Source organism: Antrostomus carolinensis, unplaced genomic scaffold (assembly GCF_000700745.2).
Source record: "Antrostomus carolinensis isolate BGI_N321 unplaced genomic scaffold, ASM70074v2 scaffold47813, whole genome shotgun sequence".
Classification (NCBI taxonomy): Eukaryota; Metazoa; Chordata; class Aves; order Caprimulgiformes; family Caprimulgidae; genus Antrostomus; species Antrostomus carolinensis.
This window is the reverse complement of record NW_010308179.1, coordinates 28640-47870: the sequence shown is the minus strand read 5'-3', so window position 1 is coordinate 47870 and position 19231 is coordinate 28640. Positions and strand designations below refer to the sequence as shown.

Genomic DNA, 19231 nt, shown 5'->3' with positions numbered 1-19231 from the left:
CCCAGGTTACCCATCCTTCCTTCAACCCTCTGTAGGCTTATTTTTTGACCTTAAGTTTGTTCAGGAGCTTCTTGTCCATCCATGCAGGCCTCCTGGTGTTTTTGCCCGCCTTCCTCTTTGTTGGGATGCAACACTCCTGAGCTTGGAGGAGGAGATCCTCGAGTATTACTACTATTAAAAATTCTTAACAAAAATAGAACATTAGGTGTTTTTATGCAGCCATCAAAGTTGGTGGGTAGTACCCTTTCAGCATTTTTATAACATGCTAGAGGTACTAAAACTGGTAACCAAGGGCAGATCAGGGAAAGACTTGTGATTAGTTACAATATTCTCAAGAATCTTTCCACAGGATAGAAAAATTACTAAAAGAGTGCAGTTGAAAGATTCAATCCAGCCCTTAGTTGCCCTTCTCTGAAATGTCTCTAGTTTGTCATGTATGGACCAAAATGGCTCAAAATAAGTTAATGTCCCTTTTAAATTTTAATGAAACCCATAGACTATTAGTTCCCCAGTCCATAATAAAATGTTTCTTTCATAAATTACTTTGTCTTCTCTGCATTCATCCACTTATATTTTCTAACATTTTCGGATATCTTCTTCTATTTTTATTCTCAGTAGTATTTGGGACTCATCCCTCATCATATTTTTGTTGGTAGTCCTCACAATAAGAATGAAAAGCTACAATGAATTAACAATTTCTAGTATGTGCATGCACTTTTCTTTTCCTGCTTATGGTATCCAAGCAGAGAAATTATCCTCTTTTCAGAAGAAAATTATTTTTAATACCCCCAACTGTCTTTTACCTTTTTTTTTTTTATATAAATAAAATAGCTTCTAATGAATAGTAAGCAACATCAGAGGCCACATTCTTAGAAAAGAAACATGGATGGTCAAGTCTCCCAGTTTTGGCCTGCCTTCTCTTAACACACCAGAAGAATATGCACACCATCACTTCAGTAATACAGAGACTTGCAGGCTGTTAACAAAACCTTAGTCAACAGAGAAGCTTGGCTGTTAGTATCTTTGAGGCTTCCAATTACATTCAGAGATCTAATGTATTTTTTAATGAAACCTTAGGCTATTTTTGTATATTTATTTGCTTTGATTACAATTTTATTACAAAAAAACCCCCAAACAAACAAACAAACAAACAAAAAAAAACCCTGAAGACCAGATGAGCCATTGCCAAATCTGTTGTTTTTATTTTAGGGACATATGTTATTCATCTACTTTCTTCCTGTCTTTACCATCCATACTAACAGAATGACAGCTTAAAAAGTAAAATCTAGGGTAAGAGAAAAATACAGATATTTTTATGATGTATGCTTTAACACATAATGTTTAGAATTGCAAAATATCTCTATTTTTAACATGGTATATGTATATCTACATCTTTTGATGAACTACTTGAGGCAGCCTAAAAAGAAATTAAATGAACCAAGCTTAAACATGAGAAGCAATTCCTAAAACAAAATAGATAGGAATTTAGCTGCCCTAATGCAAAAATTCTTCAGCAGTAAAGAGTGAAGGTCAGAAGGTGATAACTGCTGCAAACTGATGCAATGACCAACAGGAGCACTTACAGCCTATTCTCTGTTTTACACTAGTGCCTAACTCATGCTATATTTACATATATTTACATTTACAAAATTTTAGCTTTAAACAAAAATACTATGATTAACATGTTTGTAGAATTGCTACATTCAGATAGCACTTAAATGACATTCACAGTTTCAAAGAATGGAGACAAAATCTAAATTTGAAAATCTGATATCAGTGATACATGTTTTTTCTCCTGTTAGTTTTGCATTTACAATATATGACTAAGTTTTTAGTACTCACAGGCTTACCATCTGGACCAGGCTGACCAGGATAACCATGATTCCCAGGCTGCCCAGGTTCACCCTATGGAGAAGCAAAATGTTAACACACAAAAGATATGAAAGAACATTTTAAAATTAGCACAAAGCAAGCTTAACCCTAATATAGTCCACAAAACAGTGGCGGCAAGTCCAGATACCTGCTATTGAGGAATAATTCCTACAGCAAAAAAGATCTGATCTCGTAACCCCTTCCCTGGGAAAATTCTCCCTAACTTCTTGTGCAGGACTTGGAGACATGAGCCCACACCTAGTTACAGGACAGGTTTGGCCCATCATCTCAAATGCTTTCAAGCTTTTTAACATCTTAATCAACAGAAATAAAACCACTTCTCATCAAATAGATGAAAAAAATCTTTATTAAAACATTGTTAATCTAGTAGTCCTACTCTGAAGAAAACTCTCACCTGCTTTGGCTGAGTCTAAAAGCAAAAGTGCTGGAAAGGCAGAAGCTAGGATTAAAACCTGCTAAATACTAAACTCCTTTCCACACACTTATTGTTGCCTAAAAAACATATTCTTTTAGATTTCTTCTTATAAGACCTTTGCAATTATTTTTATAACCTCTGTTATGACCATGTTAAAACATGTAAATTAAGTTTAAATTTATATGGTTCCAAAGTCTAGTATTCAAAAGTTAAGAAATACTGTAAATAAGATAATATATACAATCTTAAGTTGGCTTCCTTTTCACTCTTTCTGCAGTCTTTTGTGTTAGGCACCATCTTGTCATCTGTATTATTCAGTTATCCCCAAACAAATATTATACTGCAATGAAACTGAAAGATTGCACATGAAGCAGGGATCTAAATAAAATTGTATAGGTCACCCTAATTCTGACATTTCATACTCCTTCATACTGTCATGATGTGTCTTTCAATATTTTTAAATGATAAATGCTTTCTTCTTTCTCTCTCTTTTTTCTCTAATATGCTATAGAGAAAAAAAAAAAAAGACCACAAACATTCTATTACATGAAATAATAACGATTTCCAGCTTGTGGATCCCAGTTCCTTAATTAGAAGTCCTTACCATAATAGCAAAAAGCCCTTTGACTTGAGGTAGCTGCAGCAGACTTTTAACTCCTTATATAATGACAGTAGGGTTTTTTTAATCATTTGCTTAAGGAAAGACAAGTGGTTTTCTTTGCTACCCTTATAAGGCAAGCTATTAACTCTAGAAGCAGTGTTTAGCACAGTTATTGAGAAAGGTACTACAGCAAAATACTAGAGGATTTGAGTTTGTCATGTTAGACATCTGAGACCCAGGTCTGGTTATCATTTTAGTCTTTCACCAACACTGAAGGGAGGCCATCAGAACGGCTAAGGTGAAACTCTCCCAGTAAGCATCTAGCCCATTCTTTAACAAAGAAGGAAAAAAATCTCTCCATTAAAAGACTGTTATTAGTAAACCATTTCATTCTCAAACAATTAACAATGCAAGATTATTTGCTGAAGAGTAGTAAGGAAATAAAATTTTACATCCATGATCATTTTCCTTAAAAAGTAAAAGATACTTTTGTGTTTTTAGGAGTTATGGCAACAAAACCTCCTGGCCTTGAGGATCCTAATCATTATAATCATACACTGGAAACCAGAACTAGGAGAACTTGTCCCCTACTTTTTAAAATCTGCCTGACTCTGACTGGCCAACATGAGATTTGAGGCGGGGGCGAATCATCTATGCTTAATAAGACAGAATGGAAACTTACTTTGGGGCCTGGAGGTCCTTGTTTTCCTGGAGGGCATATGCAAGGGGCAGGTGTTGTGCCTACATCACTAGGACCATTCATGCACTACCAAGAATAAAACCAGCCGTTAATACATATGCTAAAAGCATTCAACAAACTTACAACATTATACAAAGTTTTCCTTAGGTTGCACAGGTCCCAGCTTTCACTCCTTTGCTCAGCTGGAATTTCTGCTTACATGAATATTGCCCTCCAACTACTCTGCATGCATGAATTCAGTATTTTACTCATAAGACAAAAAAAAAAAAAGTACTAATACTGGGTTGATATCTGAAACTCATGTCTGCTACCACCAACTCCTACCAGTCATCAGTCCTGGCCCCCAGGGTGCCCATCCTCCAAAGATCATTAGGTGACCTCCTCCAAACCATACTCCCCATAAAAACAGTGGTAAACACTAAACCTTGGAAGACCACATCACCCTGTAGAGGTTTGTGGTTTTGGTTTGGGGTTTTTTTGAGGCATTTACTTCTCACCATTGAGACCACATGGAACCTCAGTGTTTTACCAAGGCAGGCAAGGGGAGAGCTACTAGATCAAATTCATTTGCCCAAGGTCAGGCACCCAAAATTCCAAAATTTAGGTGCATCTGTACTAAATCTGTATGGTCAAGTTAGATTCAGTGAATTCTTCTTCACCCAGCAAGTTCTTAGACCTATGGAAATGTAAAAATTTAAGAATCCAAGATACAAGATTTTGTATTATCTAAAACACTTTCTATAACATTTTACTCATATTTTATAAAATATTGCAGATTTTTTACAATGTTGTCTCAATGGGATTGTTTTTTAGGATCAAGCGATTGATTAAAACACAAATCCATGTTTCCTTTGCAATGGTACTAAGCCTTCAAACAAGCTCCCCTTCAGGGAGCTCCCCTTAGTGTGATGCAGGTAACAGCTACCTGACTGTGCATATCCCCATTCACTTCACAACAGCATCCAGCCCTGTAAATAAGAGCAACTGAATTGAACCAGGGAAAAAAAATCAGGCCATTGATTCTAATAGATGTGGGTTTCTTCAGAAAACTGATTTTTAACTTGTCTGTTGTCTAGATTTCAGTTCATGGAAATCCAGCACTTTTAAGCTCAGCAAACTTCTGTTCACTTTTCAATACAAAGTGTATATTCCCTAGAATAATAAAAAGTTTATATAAAGTCAAATACTACCTTAAACTGCATTTGAGTAGTTTAGGATTGAGCCTACCTCTCCATTCTGAAACAAGAAGAAACACAGTTTAAGAGTACAGAAATATTGTAATAAGCAAAATCCATTCATTTGTAAACACTACCAAAACCAATCATAAACTTAGGGCTGTAACTGTCAAGGACCTGTAATTAATTTTTTTTTTTACTTTCTCAGACTTCTGTGCAGCTGCTATCAATGCCTATGAATTTTCTATTAATTTGGTTTAAGGGTCTTTCAACAGGAGCTACCAGTCGCAATTTTTAAAAGGCAATGACAAAACTAGAATTAATATTGAACCATGTAAATATTTACACACTAAATGCTTAGATCTGGGTCAAACCTTTTATTAGCAGTATCTTCTTATATAAAAAAAAAAAAATCCTCTGCTTACTCATTCTTGTCAGAGAATGTACCAAAATATTTCTAAAATCTCTGATCTCTGCCTGAATCCAGCATCCAGGAAAAACACAGCAGCACAGAGGCGAGGCTGGCTTTTTCTTGCTTGTGTGACTGCATTAGACTGCTATCAATTGAATTGAGTTTTCTGCAACACCAATGAACAATCCATTCCCAAATATTTCAGCATACCAACCATGAAATTGTCTGACTTAATGGCTTAGTAGCCACCATTAGCTGCACCATGTACAGGAGTTTTCTAACATACACAGTCACCACAGAATTCATACAGAGTCTGTGGAGAGAGACAGCTTCCTCTGTATTCAATTTTCATCTTAGGCAACCTCTAGAGAAGTTTTATCTCTCTCTATGGATCATAGAGGGAGCTTAAAATTACTATGCAGCTAGGTATCTCTGGAAAAGGGGGTGAAATCAGGCTGTAATTAGAACATATAGCCCCTGCTTAGTTCAGGAGCTCTGACACAACCACACTCTGATGGAATGCAACCACAAACCACATATTCCTCCTTGGAGATCATCCAACATTTTTACCTTCTGAAGGAGTCCAGAAGAAAAAAGACTAGCTGGGGGTATTATGTGTAAGTCTGACAAAAAATATCTCAATGTGAAGATTCACAGGTTTTATTGTCAAAATGGAAATGGTCCTAATACTAAACCAAGTCACAACATGAAGAATGTGGGTTTACATACTAAGACATTTGTATCTGATTATCTTTAGCTCAGTTTGTTTTAGACACCAAAGGAGAACATTTTGAAGGAAACTGTACATATAAAACAACTTCTTGCTTGTATTTTGAGATTGGAGCTGAATGCTTTTGAAAATCTGGCTCCAATTGTGTGTCATGAATGGTTTCCAAATCTGTTTGCATGTGTTTTACATTTCCTTGCATAATTAACTGTAAGTAAGAGGGCAAAAAGAGGGTCAAAGGATCCCCATAATCTTCCTAATTGTGTACATGAATCATAAAATCCTGAACAGGATTTTATTTTTGTCTTATCCATAGCATCCATTTCATTAAATCTTGGCAACATTTAAGTTAATGGGATATTTAACCCAGACATCAGCATAGAAACTTCTGATAGGGAAAGGTGATTTTAAAATATTAGTTTGTTGGTTATGTATAAAAATTTCAGAGATTACATGATCTGACAAGTAGCAAGTAGGATATCAGATAAGTTAAAAAGTAGTATTTAAAGTATTTTACACTGCTGTAACCTAGTAGCTTTATTAATTTATAAATGTTTAAAAACCTAAATTGTAACAGAATGTTCTGAGATTCTTTTATAATGCTGTCAAATTTCCATCATCAGATAAACTAAAAAAAAAATTTAAACACATTTGTGCAAAAATAAGGCTGAAAACAGACAAGTTCTGTGTCACTCAATATTGCACAGGTAACAAGCATTTCTTTGCACCAGCTGAATCAATGTATTAGTACTTATTTTAAGAATTCATTGAGTCAGCTTTAAACAGTGATTTGTAAAAAATGCCAAGTAGACCTCAAAAGTTCATTTATCATACTCACAAATCCCGGGATCTCACAGACAGTCTCTCGATTATTTTGCTCCGGGTCACAGTAGATTCGCAGTTTTTGTATATCAAACTATAATTCAAAACATAAAAGACTTTTTTTAGATAAAGTGTTAATAATCTGACATTAAGTTAGTTTAAGTTATATTCTTCTTAAATTATATCATCCACAAGTTAAAAAAAATGAACAAAATATTAAAAAACAAGAGAAACTGAAAGCTCTGTGTGTCTACTACAGTTAAATATCAATTAAAGATGCAGAAACATCTGTAGCCAGGCTTCTCACAATGACTAATACGTGCAACCAACTAAATATTCTGTAACAGAATTATTTAAAAAAATCAATCCAAGATTTTGTTTTCTAAAATAATAGAAATCACCGCCTTTAATCCTTGGCAATAAACCCAAACACGCACAGCACGAATTACACTGGCTGCCAATGTCACTGGGAAACAAGTTACAACAGCACAGGCAAAACTAACCTTTTCCTTTTTACCTTAACAGTCCTGGGGAGATGTTTCTACACTGATGTGTCTCTACTAGATATAAGATTAGTAAGTTTTGGTGAAGCATCAGAAGGCATCCCTGAGCCTTGAAAGAATTTGTTTTAGAGTTTAGCTGTTTAATGTAAAGCTTTAGAAAGCAACCGATAAAAACGCTGGCACTAGGTAAGCAGAAGTTTGTGCCATTCTGTTCTGTCACTGTACTCCAGAAAAATAAAACCCCTGAAGTCAGTTTTTCTAGCTTAAGGTACCACAACTGCAAAGAGAAAAATAGCCCTGTTACACTTATCTTATATCATAGGTCATAAGTTGGACTAGCAGAGGAAGAAAGCACAGAAAATGGAACTTGTTAATACCATGCCTCATAATAGGTGTTTTCAAATTTTAAATGTCTACAATTCACAACACTTAAGAATATACACAAGTTTATCATTGCTATACTGGAAAGCACTCCAGCCAGTAAGATCTTAATTAAAACAAGAAGACTTGCAAAATATCACTAGAAAACATCTGAAGCAGAGTACAGAAAGAGAATGAAAATTCATCAAAGAAACTCTGAAGAAGATTCTTGCATCATACTTTGTATATAACTCCAATTGATTTCTTTCTTAAAGGATTTCAGAATATCTTTTCACTGAAAGACAGTATGTAGATTCATTAACATATTTCTTTACAATCATAGTTTAAATAGAAATATCCTGGCAAAGTTTGACTGTTAATACTTTGCAGAATGTGTCACAGCCTGAAAAAGTGGAGAAAGGAAATACCTTTTTCAGATTATAGAAATCACCTGGAAATATAAAATTGCAACCTGAGGCAGATTTTCTACTTTTCTTCTAGTTCACTATCTAGAAAAGGATCTTATACAATTTGACATTCCTTAAATGTTTTCACTTTTATTTTATTTATTTTGCTACTAACACTCATTAACTCAGAAACTCTATTACTGGAAATCTATAAAAATCCCATTTCTGCAGTGACTTAAGAGAAAAAACAAGACACAACAACAAACAAACAACCCTCTATGCACAAAACTATAAAAATGGGATAATCCTGCACCAACAGAGAAAATGTGTGACATTAGTGATTGTATTTCTGATATCTCTACTTTCCCTGTAATAAATGCCTGAAGTCCCATCAGAAATCTGTGACAAACATTCAGTAGTTTTTGCAAAGGGGTACTTTAGTATACGGACAATGTTACCACAAGAAATGCTGAGTCACACACAGTGTGTCATCCAAATTTCCATGTACACTTTTAGAATATAATAACACAACTGAAGCTTGGCTACAAATACACAAAAATCAAGAGTAACTGAGTAAAGACATCTGAAGAGAGTTAATGAAGATGATTCAAAACACATTAATATATCTTAATAGGAGCAGTAAGGATGGTGAAATTAGAGTAAAAAAAAAGCATACCTTTCAAAATAACTAAAAATAGTGTCTAATTATGTAATTCAGTATTTCTTAGTATTGCTTCCATTACTATCAGTCCCATTAGTAATGTCATAACCACATTGTCTTAAATGTAAGAAAACAATCTATTTAGCCAATATCTGGAAGACTACCAACATAACAGTCTTCGCCACTGGTCTACACAGCCTTTACCTACACAGCCTGAAGTTTTAACCAGCTTTCCGGTGTCCGCAAAGAGATGAAGGCAAAAGGACTTCAACATTCCTCAGAACAGAGGAGAACCTTGGCACAGGTTTTTCAGGGGGATTTTCCAGCACAGCAGAATCAGTGGCAGTTTGAGTATCAACATTTGCAGTACAACAGAAACAGAGTTAGTAGACCTTGTACTTTCATGACAGCTAGTGATGAGAAAGAAATTTCATCAAAATTCTGTTCTCTCCCTTTTTTACCAGTATAACCCATACACCGATGGAAGGAAATTATATGCAAGTGTCAAGCACAGAGGAAATCTCCTGCTTTGAGACAGTTTCCCAAATTTGGGTGACCACATTGCATCAAATCTGTGTTTCAGCAAAAACAAATGCCCCTTGAAGTCAGTGAGACCAATTAAGCACCCATCACACAGGACATATCAGTTGTGCTGAGTCCTTCTGACCATTTATTTTCCAACCTAACTATTAAAATTTGGTGTATTAAATTTCAGTCTAGTGTAAATTAGAAAAGTTCAAGAAAACAGAAGGTGCCAATACAATGTTAACCTACAGCAGAATTTCTGAATTATTGTGGTTTTAGCATATGCTTACCTGTACAGTTTCTTCCTTTCCAGAATACTTTCCTATTTGGGTTAGGCCACTGATGTAAATACCTAAAACAGGATGTAATGGCTTTGCTTCAATTTCTTGGTCATCTATATACAAAGTTACAAAGTCTTCTGTTACTAAGAGACGAATTTGATGCCAGCCTTCATCGAACAGTATCTAAGAAAAGTTAAGAAAATAGAATTGTTTAAAATGTCTTCAATTTAATTAACAACAAAATTTTATTTCAACACTTAAACAACTGTTAATGGCCGAGATTATCAATGTTCCAGGTTTTGTCATACAAAAAATTGTAAACTCTACAGGCAAAAAAGTATTTGTCAAGTAATATTATAATTGAGACCCACATAGATTTTTTTCAGTCTATGATCTTGAACACGGTGTTTGTTAAAAATGAGATGCTGGAGGCCTTTTTTTCCCACAGTAGTATAATGCCTCAAACACTTCAGATCTTCAATCATGCTGAAAACAAATTGGTACATGAAAGTCTTTCTGCCTTACCTTTTATGAAAAAAATCTTAAAGAGAGCATGATATTGGCAGAAAGAATCACAATATTACAGTGAATAAACCGAAAATTATATTCATCATTTCACAAAACCTCAGGTTTATAAAGCTTAAGATTTGGTTTAAACAAATAGCATAGTTCTATACGTAACAGAAAATGAGAGATACTTTAAAAGAAGTATTTATCTCACCTGTCTTAGAAATGAATTTCAACATGGGAAGAAATGCCATCTTCTTGAGCCTACCCATTAATTTAAAAATAAAAAATCTAGCTCTTTAGCCTAGCCTAGACGCTTACTTTTTGTATAGCTGAATTTTAATAGAGATTAATCCCATACTAAATTGGCATACATAACCTGAAATGTACATCTTTCAGTATGTTACATCTTTGTTGCCTTTTGTAGACATAAACAGAAATTAAACTTACTTCACTTAATAGTATATAGCCTCAGATAGCACCTCTGTTTCTATTTAATTTTTATTTGTAGATTAAGTTTTTCTTTATTTACAATTGCTCTCATTACAAGACAAAATAAACAACAGATCAGAAAATATATTTCCATTTTCCTGAGTAAAAGTGATAAATTATCATAAAGGTTTATTAGATTAAAATGTACATTAAAAGCATAGTGATATTTACAGTGTGTTTAGAGACATACAGCTCTAAAAAGGGTATAAAATTATTGTTCTCCATAGCAGCAATGGAAGTATGCAGAAACACAAAAAAAAAAAAAAGCAAGTCTTATTTTCAAGGTGAAGTTTCATGGATACCTGGGACTGCAGGAACAAGACTGATTTTTCACTGTAGCTGCCAAAAACAATTAAATCCAAATTTTTTATGGACTTGAAACTGAATTTTCTATTTCCAGGAAACCAAGTTTAACATCACTTCTTTAAAATATTATTATTCCACCTACAAATAATTATAAAAAGCAGAGGAAATTTGGAAAGAAAAAGTAAAATTTGCCATCCAATAACAGAAGAATAAAATACTTCTCCCTAACAAAAGCTTAGTAGTTAAGACCTTGGAGAGGAGTCCTTCCTTCTCTAAGGATTTATATTTCAAATTCCTTCAGCTTGATTTGGAGTAAGGATTCAAATGCAGGCCTCTGCTTCCCAGAAAATTTGAACCCACTTGGACATGAAGGGCTCCAGCAATAAATTTTTCCCACTCTTTGTCTGCTGAAGCATCCCTCTGTTCTCTTAAATAATACTCCACAAGGTAGGAACAGGAACCTCCAGGCTGTGTATCCCTGCTACAAATGCAAGATTGGAGACATTCAATCTCCTTCCCTCTGTCTCACTGAGATAGCCTGTCTTACAGAGGTTGAATACTTCTCTAGAAATTACTGAAAAAAGATCAAAAAGTAACCTTTAGATTATACTAAGAGACAATAAAATTGGTGTGCACAAAGAGGGGAATCCCTTCTTCTGTGAGAAGAATAAGTAGCTGAAAGGAATTTTTATTCAACAGAAAACTAGACAAATCCAGACTGAACTCACATTTTGCAATCTGCTATTTACTCCTCTGGAGAAGAAAGCAACTTCTGTCATGTATTTTCAAGGAATTTAGATGCTTAACCAAAAATCTTTCTAAATATGGACTATTTTCATTCACATTTTCTAGTCTCCATATCAAAGGCTAAAAATACTTTCCAGCATATGTTAAGCAAAGAGCTGTGTGAAAAAATGTATCTGTGATCTTCACAATTACCTGCTGCAAAGTACTGAGTAGAAGCCACCTGCAAAGCATTTACAGTGATGATCACTGTGGACACTCGAAACATGGGTAAAGTACACCCCATCTATTTTTAAATGCCTACACAGCAAAAAATAAGATCATACATTTTTAAAAAACATAAAAGGCAAAGGAATAATGTGTACTTAAATGAGTATTCCAGCATGATGATGATCTACTCCTTACCCTTACACGAGGTGCAGCAAAAGTAATAATTTGTGTGCCATTTATTAAACTTGTTGTAGTGAATGATAATGTTTTCTCTTCTCCATTAACAGTGACTGCTATCTGTGGTCTCTTATCCAGACTTAGAATTCTCCACAAATCCCACGTCTTTTTTACTTTAAATCTCTGAGTGGAAACAAACACATAGGATGGAGGCAGACCTTCTGGAAACACATTCCTAAATAAGGGGGAAGGGGGAATAAAAAGGAAAGTACTTGAACATTCATATAAATCTTAATATAACTCTCTCAGTTTAGGCAAACAAAAAAATCTTACTAAATTTAGAAGTGTATTTATAAATTTAAATACCTTGTCAATTCTGACAGGTCAACACGCGAGGTTACTTCATAAGCTTTTGCATTAGTGGTTGGTATTTGAATTCTCTTTTTAACCTTTTTCTTCACACCTAATCCTACAAGAATGTCAAACCCTTTTTCATCTCGAGCTGCCACTGGAATTCTTGTTGGACAAACAGATTCTGCAAAGTAATAAATGCAAGTATAGTTCAAAATATGACTTATAACTTTCAAAAAGTAACCCCTCACCTGCCTAATTCTTTGTAGCTGCCTTTCAAGAAATAAAAGAAAATTGAGAACTGCCAGTTAAGTATAACATCAAAGAAGTGTCATGCAGAACCCTTAGAGACATGGAACAAGAATACGAGGATGTCATATTTTACTGCAATTATGTTCACATACTATTTTGAGTTGTTACTAATTGTAGTTAAAAGGTATTACAGTATCTGACTAATAAAAACTTGGAATTTAATTTCTAAAATTGTACAGTTTCAAAATGCTACAAAATTATAGATGTTAATTTCTGCAATGCACTAACAATTTGGATTAATAAGGCATCCCTCCAAACGATAAAACTGGGTTGAAAATGGACAAAGGTAGAATTTCTGCAACTATTTTTTTCATCTTCTTTTGCTCAAAATGGACTCTGATCTGTTTTGTCTGTTACACTGAAATCTGCTTGAAGTTATTCTCACTAGACAAATATTGTGTGATATATTTTCTGTTGAAACTAAAGTTAGCTGAATATTATCTCTGTTTAATTCTCTTTACACAAAAACAATAGTAGGCAGTGGATTTAAGTTGCCTCAGAAAAAAAAGCGAAATAGCAGAGTGATATTTAACACCAAAGCCAACATTGTATTAGAGTAATAAAGCAATGAAAAGAAAGCAACTTTTTGTTTTATTAAAATTTTGCTAAACTATTTACAATAAATACATTTTCATCATTCATTTCCCATTGTTTCTTCAGAAAAGCATCAGTTCATAGGAAGGGAAGAAGTTAGGAATGCAGACCAGCCATGGGCTGGAAAATTCGTTTCGGTGCCAGAGATTTATCAGCTCAAAGGTCTAGACTGGCTTCTCTTCACAACATGAGCAATGCTGCACAGTTTCTCTTTCCAGTCAACTCAAGGGCAGTCAGAAGCTGCCCTGTTCTGGTGGGGCAGGCAGGATATATAAACTCTAAGAAAATTCAGCTAAGTGTCTGCACAAACCATCTATGGTACGAAAGGACATCCTAAGGGGACATGCCACAGGTACTTTAGGCAGCAGCCAAAAGCCACGTACATTGCTCTCAGTATTCTTTTCCTCCTCACAGAAAAATGTCACCTGACTCACAAATTAAAAATATATTAAAAGTTATCTGTCTGGTTCTACAAGAAAGAACTGCAAGAACTCTCTGCCTACATTTTGTAAAGTAAAATGTCTAGCTCCTGAATGCTTAAAAAAAAAAAAAAGGAAATACAAAGTCCAACACAACTTTCCGTCTCACTCTTCCCGAAATACACATATTAAATACAAGTAATAACACTTCATTATTTGAGGTCTCTTCACTGTGCATTGTTATCATGGAAATATTTTCTAAAGATATTTATTTCAAAGCTGAAAAATTGTTATATTGCCATTAATACAGATTACAGATAATCATATACATTGGCAAGAAAATGAACACAAGAATCTCTTATCAGCTACAATATTAGAAATTTCATGTAAAATCAAAAAATAAATGCAGAAATAAGATTACTTTATGTGAGAGGGCCATTATTCTGGATCAATGCAAAAGTAACTACCCCAAACCAATACAAAACAAATTAAACATGTAAGATTATACATTAAGAAACTATTCTTTATTTCCAATGGCACATTGAAGAATTACATAAAAACATTCCCAGTCAGGTAGATCTTTTTTGTGTCTTCTGGATCATCTTCTAGCAGGACTAATTTGATAACAAATTGAGCTGTTATACAGGATGCAGAAGTCAGTGGCAAAATTAAGAACTATGGGAAACAGGGTTGTGTTTCCAGTCAATAGTACCAGTCACAGCAACTTCCTAGGCTACACTGAAATGTTCCCTTTTAGTGGGTTTTTTTTATAGTTTTCAGATGCTTTCTTTTTCCTTCCTGAAGTATGAAAAAACTTTTTGATGGTAAATCCCATTACTAGCACAAAGGAACTTTTCTCAGCATCCTCCAGACATACTTCTGAGGTCTGCATTGCATACAGGTTTTAAACACATTCCTGACACAATCTTTTCTGTATTTTTGCTAGAGAATATTAATACTACAGGTACATTTGAATAAATATGATATATTCCTTAAGTATCTGGAGACTCTATTAGCCATGTCCTTTCTGTATGACAGGTTCAGGTGTTTTTTTTCACTCTGCCGTACTCTAAAATGAACACTGGAGTTCCCAAAAGGCATAAGAGAGCCCTCCACCTGCAAGGCCATTTGTAATAGCACTACTTGCCACAGGAACCACCAGACCTCAGCCTCCTTTTTCCAGAAAGGAAATACTGCTCCTATGCTCTTATATCTATGTTCACATAATAACCAAGTTAAAAACACCATAGAGTAAAGGCTAGCATTTTTTTTTTATACGTTAAAACAAAGACAATCAAGAAAGAACTGCAAAATTTTCACGCAGTTTCATGTGGTTGATCACAGACAAATCATTGCTGCTTTGCCCTCATGGAACTTCCTCCCCCAGAATCAAAGTGAATCTTAACAACATGAATAAAATAATCCCCCACTCAGATATAAAATTTCCAGTTAACTAGTCCTTGAGTTCACCTGCTAAAGACATTGCAGTTAGAAATGAAGCTGCCAATTGGCTCTGATCGCTCTTTGAGAGAGGCATCTCAATGCTCACGCAAGGGAAGAGTGCAACGTCAGAGAGTGGAAGCAAAGGGTCATCATTTAAAGTAAAACAGTATGTACACTTTTGTATGCACAGTCAACATTCACAGATTACTGCTCTAAGAGTCACGTCAAATATCACAGCTGAATTTTAAAGGCTAATTCTGAAAGTAGAAAATCCATATCATGTCACTTCTTCTAAACTTTATTTAAAGAAAACATTGTGTTTATTTTGGGAAATTTCTTCCTGCATGAAGTTTTATGAAGGAATATAGCTGCACTTAGCTGATTTAATTTTTGGACTGACCACCTTACTACATCAGCCACAAAGAATTATTATGATTTTCATAAATCTGTCAAGAAATAAATACTATTAACCTCAACATAAGTATCACCATACTTTTTCAATGAAGTCCATACTCAAAGTGAGAGCAAATTAAAACTATTTTTCATTCTTACTAAGTGCAGAAATATGGTAGAACTGAAATATGACTTGCATAAATTCTTGGTAATAAAACATGTGCAAAACAGCACCAATAAATACTTGCTGTATAATAGTCCTTCTGAGTGATATATTTTAGAAGCAATTTGCTATCTTTTTTATACTTTGTTTTACTAAGTTATCAGAAAACTCAATGTAGTAATGTTGCTAGCATTCTAAAGCTAAAAAGTCATTTTACAATATTGGTCTTGGCTAATTCTTCTATAAAATCCTTCTAAAAAAGATCATAACAGCTTGTTACAATTCCAGGCACTTTTGCCAAGAGACTTTCTTCTGGGTTTTTCAACACATACTAGCAGAGGAACTCCTGTTTGTAATGATAGGCTCTCAACTGTCAAGAAGAAATGCTAGACTGTGGATTAGTATCAGCCACACCTAGGAAAAGGATAAAGTAAGCTCTATATCCTCAGTATTATGAGAATTGCTCAATTATTTTAGGGTTTCTAAACTTTATCAATGCAAACAATCTGGGGCTTAGGGCAAAATGCTACGTACTGAAATTAAACACATGCTATATTAAAGCATCATATCTTTCTCAAATATACCTCTTTGTTAAACAGAGAAAATAACATTTTGGGAGTGATTTCCACAAACAAGATCAAAATGAAAGAAAATCACAGTAAAGATTATCAGGTGCCTTAGGTTATATTAATCATGCATTCTGCTTGTGAAATAAATAATATGGGTACAGAACTACATTCTATACACCTGAAATATTCAGTTACTTACCTTCACAGAGTTTCTGCTTTATAACTTCTTTAATTCTTGATATTGCAATATAATCTTCAACATAAAATACATAAGTTGATGAAGGCTTGTTGGCAATAGCTTTAAGTTCATCCTCCTCAATTTCTGAGCCAACACCAATAGCAAACAAAGTGATTTTATTTTTCCTTGCTTCTGCTGCTACATCTTTGACTTCATCTTGGGACTTTCCATCAGTGAGAACAACTGCTATTTTTGTTAAAAATCTTGAAGATTTTGCAAAAAGATGGTCAAAGGCAAACTGAATAGCTCTTCCTGTTCTTGTGTTTCCTCCCAGGTAGTGTATGGACTCCATTTCCCTGATGAGGTTTTCAGTGGATTCATGAGTTCCAAGGGGAATTTCAAGTACGGGGTAATCACTGTACTGGACAACTCCAACTTGAATAAACTTTGGCCCTATGTCAAAATTTCTTGTAATATTGACAAGCCAGCTTTTGATTATTTCAAAGTTTTCTGGGCCAACACTGTAGGAGCCATCTAAGATAAAAACTAAATCTGCCGGAGCAGTTCTGCAACCTAAAAAAATCAAAACAAAAATCAAACAAGAATTTTAATGAACTCTTCCCCTTTCTTCTTCCACAGGAAATATTTTTCATATCGATTACTGTTTGTATTAGAATCTATTTTGACAAATACATTCCATTTAAAAAAAAAAATCAGCTGAGCTTATCAGAGAAAACAAGATTGTTTCTGTAAGCCACACAGAACCAACGTGGTATCTGAAAACCATACCATTTTCTGGTTTTTACATTATCACCAGAAACAACTATGAAAAACTCTGGAATTCAGTTCCTTAGCTGGCAACTGCACTTCATGCAATCAGCAGAGAGAAATACATTTAGTTTTTTCCATATTTCTTTGTCTGCAGAGATGATAAACATAAAACCTCATTTTTGTTAGCAAACCAACCACACTGCAGAGGAGAGCTACAGTCTGAATATTCCAGAATTCATCAGTAATATCCAGTCCTTTTACAAATACATTTTAATTGACTTCTGATACTGCTACATAGCACTTACAGAACCAGGTGTTATAAAATCCTGAGTCTTCATTGAAGATTTTAGTAGAAGAAAAATGCTCAGTGAATGAGCTCAACCTCCAGAATATAAGATCACATAAGCATTTAACAAATATAATGTAACTGCATGATGACTTAGGTATAGATTCAGTTCTCCTAGCTGTAACCACTTATAAATGGAGATTTTAAACTAAATTGCCAACTACAGGCCATGGACTGACACAAGGACAGTCCTATCCATCTTACATGCTCAGATGGAGGGAATACCTCTCTAGAGGAATCACTTCCCATTGACCATGAAAGGAGCTTAAATAACATGGGGTGCCAATGAGAAGGCCAAACCCAGGAGATTAATTTTAGTACCCACAGTACCTGGGGTCATAGGGGTTGCTGTGCTTTCTCTTTTGTAGGTAGGAGAGCTTTGCCTTGTCCTGACATCTGCCTACGGACACTTCTGGTCAGGTCAAGACTTCACCTTCCTTGAAAGCAAGTGACCACAGTCTGCTGGAGAGATGCTTTTGCAATGCAGGTGGTGGAGCAGAGAAAAGACATTGGGAGAAGAAGCAAGGGGCAAGCAGAGTGTGTCACTCTGTGGTCTGGGGATAAGAATCACAGGGTAACTTCAGTTAGAAGGAACTTCAGACATCTGCACTCTGCTGAAAGCAGGCCTAGCTTAGAGCAGGTAGTCTTTCTAGAAACCAAGAGGAATTTCCTGGAGTTTGTTGTAAAATACTGAAAATTGATGGATTAAGAGCAAAACTGGAGGAAAAAGACCTACCCTGAAGGTATCATTGTGGCCAGAGGAAAGTTTTCCACATTCTTTTTATTCAGCCTCTCTGTCTTTTAAAAAATCTACCTTGCTTTAACCTTTTCTTCTCCATAAAACAGATTTAGAGTATAAAATGTGATTTGGTAGAGTTTGAGATGCTAATTTTTAAGAATATGCAAGAAGGTCTGTCCCAGAGCTGGGGTTATCTCAGCTTCCTCTCACAGAGCCTTTATTTATCTTATTTAGTTTCTCACATAACATTAAGCTATTCAATACATGTCTCCTGAAGAAATGAAAATATATATACTCAAGACACAAGTTTACATCAAGACTGGAGCTTTACAGTTCCATCTGCCCCCTTGGGCATTTCCAAGACACAAAAAGAAATAAAGACATTCCCTTCATAAAGGAGAAATAAGATATCTAAGTTACTTATCACATACAATAGGATTTCACCAGGAAAATTATACTGGGGAAAAAAACTTACCATCAACAGAAGTGTACATGTGGACCTGAAAATGGATACTATAAATTCAAGGCATGCTTTGAAGATGCCCTTTTCTGAAATATAAAAATTAAGACTTACTTGCTCTTGTTTCCCCATCTTCAGCTGACACGTAATCATGAAGTAGCAGAACTAATAGCATCTGAAAAAATGTTGTGATCTGTGCCATGTGTATTGTATTTTCAAAGTCTTGAGATTAAACTAGACAGGGAAGAAATGAAAATAAAGTACAGTGTCATTATATTACAAAACAAATCAAAACTGCTGTGTTTTAAAACCTGTGCATGAGGAACACTGAATCGAATCTGCAAGCCCAGATGTAAGGCCAGCCTGCAATGGACCACAGACCTCAGAAGTGTCAGTCAGGCACATAAGCCCAAAACTGAGATTCTAAACTCAACAGCACTCACCAGCCTTTCTGTGGAAGCTCTTTTCACCAAGGCACATTTATATACTTCTCCTGCTAGGTATACATATGAGTAGGTTATATTCTCAGTCCAAATCACACTTGTCCAACTGCTATCCCACCCTGCAGCCATTAC

General features: G+C 34.9%; 1 protein-coding gene across 1 annotated transcript; it reads right to left on the bottom strand.

Annotated features, from left to right (window-relative positions):
- Window positions 1–1842: 1842 nt before the first annotated feature.
- Window positions 1843–18858, bottom strand: LOC104523185 (collagen alpha-1(XXI) chain; the record flags this gene model as incomplete). The annotated part of the gene is made up of 9 exons (XM_010165677.1): window positions 18771–18858; window positions 16362–16913; window positions 12285–12453; window positions 11937–12153; window positions 9492–9665; window positions 6762–6839; window positions 4837–4845; window positions 3592–3675; window positions 1843–1905 (listed from the first exon to the last, which is right to left on the bottom strand). Coding segments are annotated over exons 1-9 (1434 nt in total), but the record flags the coding sequence as incomplete, so codon positions are not given.
- Window positions 18859–19231: the final 373 nt, after the last annotated feature.